This window comes from Cystoisospora suis (genome assembly GCF_002600585.1).
Source record: "Cystoisospora suis strain Wien I chromosome Unknown contig_821, whole genome shotgun sequence".
Taxonomy (NCBI): domain Eukaryota; phylum Apicomplexa; class Conoidasida; order Eucoccidiorida; family Sarcocystidae; genus Cystoisospora; species Cystoisospora suis.
The window spans coordinates 1,577-8,983 of NW_027153622.1; the positions used below are offsets into that span (position 1 = coordinate 1,577).

At 37.7% G+C, this 7,407-nt stretch overlaps 1 protein-coding gene across 1 annotated transcript in view; it reads right to left on the reverse strand.

The window, feature by feature from the left end:
* The window catches only part of CSUI_001985 (abc transporter transmembrane region domain-containing protein), a gene marked incomplete at its 3' end in the record, with an annotated part of 9,809 nt that overhangs the window by 1,211 nt on the left and 1,191 nt on the right, over nucleotides 1-7,407 (reverse strand). The window contains exons 2-10 of the mRNA XM_068062188.1: nucleotides 6,973-7,079; nucleotides 6,016-6,088; nucleotides 5,228-5,320; nucleotides 4,617-4,724; nucleotides 3,547-3,648; nucleotides 2,580-2,730; nucleotides 1,723-1,887; nucleotides 1,378-1,476; nucleotides 113-261 (exon numbers count right to left, since the gene is read on the reverse strand). Coding sequence (XP_067925836.1) covers nucleotides 113-261; nucleotides 1,378-1,476; nucleotides 1,723-1,887; nucleotides 2,580-2,730; nucleotides 3,547-3,648; nucleotides 4,617-4,724; nucleotides 5,228-5,320; nucleotides 6,016-6,088; nucleotides 6,973-7,079 — 1,047 coding nt within the window. The remainder of the gene's footprint in view (nucleotides 1-112; nucleotides 262-1,377; nucleotides 1,477-1,722; nucleotides 1,888-2,579; nucleotides 2,731-3,546; nucleotides 3,649-4,616; nucleotides 4,725-5,227; nucleotides 5,321-6,015; nucleotides 6,089-6,972; nucleotides 7,080-7,407) is intronic.

Here is a 7,407-nt window from a genome sequence, read left to right on the forward strand (position 1 = left end):
ATAGAAAGATAGAAAGAAAGATAGAAAGAAAGAGTTTAGGAAGTAACTCAAGAGAAGAATGGAGAGGGAGGATGATTAGACTATCTCTGTATGTATCTATCTATCTTTTTACCTTCATATAAGCCGAGATGTTTGGGACAATATTTCCGAATGAGAAGCAGGCTTGTAGGACAGCAAAGAAGACTGTAATAGCATCTCCTCCACGAAAGCTCGGCACAGGCCAAGTTGAGGGATCGCTATCCAAAGGAGGAGGAGGGGAACCTACACGCACACACACATCACAAGAAAGACAAAGAAGAAGAAGAGAAAGAAAGAAAGCGTGAGAATGAAAGAGTGAGAAAGAAAGAAAGAACGAAACAAGGGATGGGCGGATTCAAAATAGATAGATAGAATAGAGACAGGTAGACAGACCAAAGATAGGTCGATGGATCGAGAGATGGATAGATAGAGCACCCTGTCTCGTGAAAAGAGAAAGAGCTATCGGTGTATGAAAAGAAGTCAAAGAAGAAACAAGCTAATGAGAGATCATAGAAAAGGCTCACAAAGAAACCGAGCTAAGCAAAGGCGTACTTTATACTCTTGATATGAAGAATACACCCTACTACTACAGAATGTAAGAAAGACCTCCAGATATGAAGCCTCCTACATACATTTACATACACATATACCTCTCTCTCTATATATACACATATATATGTATATATATAGATGTATATATAGGTATACTTGGAGATTCATCTCTTTCTATGTCTATAATAGGGTGTGAGAAGAGAAGAGAAGAGAGAGGGGAAGGGCCGTCGAAGTATCAAAGCCTTTATGATAGCTACAATACGCAAAATACTTCTTTAGAATAACCTTGCTCGACCCTCTATATATCCACTATCTTTCTCCCTTTCTCACTTTCTCTTTCTGTATAGATAGAGAGGCATCTTAGTGTTGAGGCCGGTATATTCTATCTCTCTTGCCGTCTCTGTATCTATCTCTATCTCTACGTGGTTCGTTACCTATGTACGTACAGAGAAACTCGTGTATCTATGCATACAGCTATCTGGAGATCTATCTATCCACCTATCAAGATAAGTATATATATATATATATCTACCTATATGTGTATAGATATCTATGTATGTGTATATGTGTTCGCCGGATGAGAAGTGGCTAGATACGGAAAAGGCGATCGAGCAAGCGAGACAAACACATTATCGAGGCGCTGTGGTGTATGTACAGATAAGATGTATGAATATGCATGCACCTTGCAAAGATAGAGGCAAGTCGATATAGAACTAACTCGAAAATACAGGAGCAAAACAAGAAAGAAAGAGTGAGAAAGAAAGTCGAAGAAAGGAGTAGTTTGCTTTCTTTTCCTTTTTTGCTTACCGTTTAGAGCGTCTTCGAAGCTATCTGCGACCATTTGGCCTCCGTACCAAAAGCCTAGGGCAAACATTAGGAAAATTAGACCCATCAAGCACCCTATACCTAACATACAGAGGAAAGAAAGAAAGAAAGGACATATACACAACACACACCATAGGGAAATAGATAGAGAGATAGAAGAAGGATTGAGAGAGAGTCTCTTGTGACGGATATGGATATGATATAGGATCTTCTCTCTCTGCCATCATCTGAACTCTGTACACGTCTCCCCTCTCTCTTTTCTTTCTAGATTGCATTCTCTCTCCTTCTTCTTCTTTTCTTTCTTTCTTTCTTCACCCTTGGACTTACATAGAGAAGAGAAATAGCTCCAGAAGACGCCTACGCGTTCGGCTTCGTGAAGTTTCTTGTCATATTCCTTGGAGGTCCTTTGTTCTCCTCCAAGAGACACAATCGTCCTTATTCCCAGTAAAGCCTCCTCTGATAAGCTCCCTGCCTCTTTATACTTCGATAAAGCTACACACAAAACAACGAAAGAAAGAGTGAGAAAGAAAGAGCTAGGTAGAAAGAAAGAAAGAGTGAGAAAGAAAGAGCTAGGTATCTAGATGGGTAGATCGTATCGATGTAAACATACACATTGGGTACTCTCATAAACCATCGAGGAGACCTCCTCCTCCTCCTCCTCCTCGTCCTACGACTACCTCTCCTCCCCCAAGCGAAGTCTGCCGTACAGCTATGGTGGATATAGATACAGATGCATATATATATATATATATATATATAGACATATATAAACACGTAGGATCTATAATTAACATATAAATACACATGTAGATACCTAGACTGTACCTGTCCCTCTCTGTGTCTCTGTCTCTTTCTCTACATTTCTATCTACGTATACCTCTCGGTATGTGTATCTATCGCTTGAAAAGTGTATGGAGGGCTCTCTCTCTCTCATTCTCTCTCTGTCTGTCTACCTCCCGTACAAACCACAGTATGTACAGAAAAATTCTATACATGCATAGACATATATATATATAGATATATCTAGATAGATATAGATATACGTCCAAATGAATGAAAGAAAGAAGCTAGAAAAGAAGAAAAAGAAGAAGTCTGTTCTCGATCACATGATGGAGAGAAGAAGAAGAGGAAGAGAGGGAGACCGATGTGGATGAATGAGGCGAGGTTTATTTTGAGAAGCTTACTTCCTTTCTCGCCGTTGCTGAGACAATAGCCTAGGATACTTCCTAAGATAGCTAAGAGAGGCAAGCCTGATAGAGTGACTAGAGTGAGTCTCCAACTACGCGTAAAGCCTAAGATAAACCCGCCTATCGCTGTCGTTGCAAATTGGGCCATCTAAACATTACACAGAGACAGAGACACAGAGGGGGAGAGAGACAATAAGAAGAAGAAGAAAGATGGTGGGAGAGGGATGAGAGTTTGAGAGACAAGAGAAAGGGACATCTAGGAACTTCATCCGTCGGCGAAAGAGAGCATAAAACAAAGCTAAAGAAGAAATAGAAGAATAGCAGGGGGATATGAAAAGGATAGTAATCCTATATAGATATATATATATATATATATAGATGTATTTTGTATAAAGATGTATAGCCTAGGAGCCTTCCAGTCAAACTTCTTCGTTCTTTCTTCTTTCTCCGACAAATATCTAGCAATTCATTTACACCACGCATGCATATGTAGATAAATATATATATATATATACGCAGATATATATCCAACGGTGGATACACCTTCTTTCATCTATAATGTGAACAAGAAGCATAACTCTCTCTGCTGATGGAGAGATACATACACATTTAGATACATGGATGTGTGTGGGTGTCTGTCGTAACAAGATTATATCTTTCTATATGACTACGTAGATAAGTATACAGAGACCACACACCTACACGTGTATCTAGATGGGGGCGGAGAGGCATGCACTGGCGGTACAGAGCTGAACAGACAGACTAAAGAGAGATCCATAAAGAGAGGAAAAGAAAAGACAGATTAAAGATAGACAGATGGATTGGAGATAGATGGATAGATTACAGATAGATAGATGGATAGATAGCTATCATTCTTCTGTTGGGAGAAAGAAAGAAAGACAGAGAGAAAGGGAGAAAGAACGGGTTGAGAGAGAGAGAGCGAGAGAGAGAGAGAGATGGGTACCATTCCTAATTTGATTCCTATGGCGTTTCTCATGGTGACTACATTCGACTCGAGGCGTGTAGGGAGGGTCCCTGGATCATTCACATCGAAATAAGCCATCTCCTATACACATACAGACAAGAAAAGAAAATACAAAGAAAGAAAGAAAGGAGTGAGAAAGAAAGAAAGAAAGCGTTCTGCATTTCTATACATTCGTTATTAATATAATGGATGGATGGATGGAGATCTCTACCTAGCCATGCATTTACACCGCATACAGTTCAAGTTATGCATACAGAGAGAAATAGAGAGATAAATAGATAGATGAATAGATCGATATATACAGATAGACACATAGATAGTAAGCATGCATACTACCACGTATATAGATATATACGCACACATCTATAGATATACATCAATGTGTATATGTGGAGGTAGGAGATGTGTCGACATAAATATGATGTATATCTATCTATCTTTAATCTATCTTGAATCTATCTATCTATCTATCTATCTTTAATCTATCTATCTATCTTTAATCTATCGATTTCTATACATATCGAAGTGTATCCATATACATATGTCTAGAATAATAATATTAGATATATATCGTACGTATGAAGACTCTCACACCTAAGCTACTATAGAATCTACACGATGCAGATCTATCTATTTGTGAAGAAATAGACAGAAATGTATCTATATCTACTTCTCTTTATGTATCTACACTTGAGATACATACACATGTATATGCATACAGATTTCTAACGTAAGATGTCTTGATATGAATGATCTAACGATAAAGGACACTATAGCAGGCATGTGATATATACATATATATATATATATATCTATATGTATACCTCCTATACATGATGTATAAGGAGAAACAGAGAGAGATTAGAATAGTTTGGTGCATGTGTAGGGAATAATCCAATGAACGAGTGAAAGAGAGGGAAGAAAAGAGAAAAGATGAGAAAGAGAAGAAGATGACCCATGGAGACATACATCAAAGATAGATCGATTAAGTAAAGAGACATAGATAGATTAAAGATAGATTGAAGATAGATAAGAGAAGAGAGATTGACCTGTCTCAGTATCGAGTTGAAGTAGCGGAGCTTCATATGAGCGGCTTGGCGATCTGCCGTGTATTCGAAGCACGTCGCTGCTCCCCAGGAAGCCACAAAAGAAGCGACCTAATAGAAGAATAAAATAGAATAGACATACACATACACCCCACACACAGACCGATAGATAGATTATAGATAGAACGATAGATTAAAGATAGATAAATAGATAAAGATAGATAGATAGATTAAAGATAGATAGATAGATAGATAGATAGATTAAAGATAGATAGATAGATAGATTAAAGATAGATAGATAGATTAAAGATAGATAGATAGATTAAAGATAGATAGATAGATATAGATAGATAGATAAAGATAGATAGATAGATAGATAGATAGATAGATTAAAGATAGATAGATAGATAGATTAAAGATAGATAGATAGATTAAAGATAGATAGATAGATAGATTAAAGATAGATAGATAGAGGAAAGAGAAAGATTTACGGACAGAAATAGCATTAGAGTAGAACACTCACGAAAAGACATTCTAGCAAAGATCAATCAAAAGGAAGGGAAGAAAGAGAGAGTGAGAAAGAAAGAGAAAGAAAGAGAGAAAGGATTTCTTACCGCGACCCCAGCCATGACCGAGCAAACGTAATTCATATCTAGAGTTGTATTGAGCTCATTGATAACGTTGCCAAATAGAGACATAAACACCGGCTGTACATACACCACACACACACACACATATATATATATATATAATCTTCAAGATCCAAAGAGACTAATTCGAATAATAGAACGCATGAGGAAAAAGAAGGAAAGAGAAGTCTAAAGAAAGGACAGAAATAAAGAAAAAGAAAAAGAAGAAAGAGAAGAAGGTGTAGATCGCACCCCAGTTTTCTTCTTATGATTCCTCCTCATGTTGGCGAATGTAAATGAGTATCTATCTCTAGCTAGCTATCTATCCATCCTTGATCTATCCATATCTAACTTACCTATCTATCTTTAACCTATTTATCTATCTATCTTTTATCTGTCTAGCTCAAATCTGTCTATAGCTGTTGCATATATATATGTATATACACATGTATATATATATGAGTATTACTGTGAGTTCCCTATGACTGTATAGGTATATATTTGTATGCAACTGAATTAGAAGCATCTCGACTTGGATTAGAAATCTATGTCTGCCATACATACATCTATCAACATATCTGAAGATACATCCAGATATGTACAGTCTATATAGAGAGATATATAAAGATATATATATATATATAGATATATACAGGTAGCTAGATATGTCTCTACATGAGCATGCAGGGTCAGAGGGGGAAGAGGTCGGTAGCCTGTCTCTTTCTGTTTGACTTGTTTGAATAGGAGCAGCAGCATAGGTGTATTATACGAACCATCATGGCGCCTCCAGCTACACTAAAGAATGTCCCCACTATTAGAAGAAAGTAATCTCTCTTCGTTGCATATCTGCAAAAGAAAGAAAGAAAGAAACAGTGAGAAAGATGAGAGAAAAAAGGAGAAGTTGTTTCGTAAGTAAATGAAAAAGGGAGATTGTGGTACAACGATAGAAAAGCTCTTCTTCAGCATCGAAATATCGACCGGATGAACCTCCAACACTAACTTTCTTATGGTCTTTAAGAAGAAGTCATTCATATTTCTCTCCATTTCTCTATTTAGCCTGCATGCATGCATGGGCAGTCATAGAGGGATCTAGGACCAACAGCCACGTACAACACGCACTAGAGATAGATAAAAAGATATATATACATACAGATATAAAAATATACATACAGATATATATATATATATGAATATCAGGAAATGTCTTTATATGTATAAGTAGAATGACGAATGAGCCCTTAGACACGCCTGTTCACACCTATATATATATATATATATATGTATATATGTAATGTCTACATATATAGATCAGTGCTTATGCAGTCCATGACGTATGCTTGTATGCGGAGAGAAGGTGAAGAGAGGAGAGATCTATCAGGGAGGTTTCTACACTTGAAAGAGAGTAGCCGATCCATCATGACCGAAGCCGTCTAGAAAGGACATGCCCTCTCTGTTGAGTGTATGTACACCTCCCATTCATACTTCTCTTCTTCTTCTCCCCCCCCTACAACAGAAAAAGCACCTATCAAAAGAGTAATTAGGAGAAAGGGATCAAGGCAAGATGAAACAAAACATCTTTAGTTTCTTCTCTTTTCTTCTTCTCTTCGAGACCTTGATCTACGATGCTGTAGATCTCGACAAGCATCTTTATAGTCACTAGGGAGATTCTAAGACGCCTTTTATCCTTCTTCTTCTTTCTCTTGTCTATCTCTTGTTCTCTTTCTCCTTACGTGTATGGAGCACTAAACGCGACTTTCTGTCTTTTGCTATCCTTCTTCTTCTCCCTCTCCTTGTCGTTCTCAGGTGTACCTCCACCTGCCCCTCCATTTAACGGTGTCTTTTGAAAGGGATGAGAGGAAGAGAGAGGAAAGATAAGAGAAATACCATGAAGAAAGAAAGAAGGAGTGAGAAAGAAAGAAAGAGACATAGTCTTATATCAAGATATTGAAAACTTCGAGCTCCTCCTTAGCTCTCTGAGAAAGAGTTTACCACACGTCAAGAATAGGATCGGCTGTAGGGTATGTACACACGAAAGAAATCTCGAGAGACGCTCGTATATCTCATTGGAGAAGAAGTTGATCCTGAAGGTGCGAGATGCAATGACGAGGCTGGAGATAGTTCAACAAAGAGGATACGACGGGGAGGCATCTCGACCATTGCAGTGT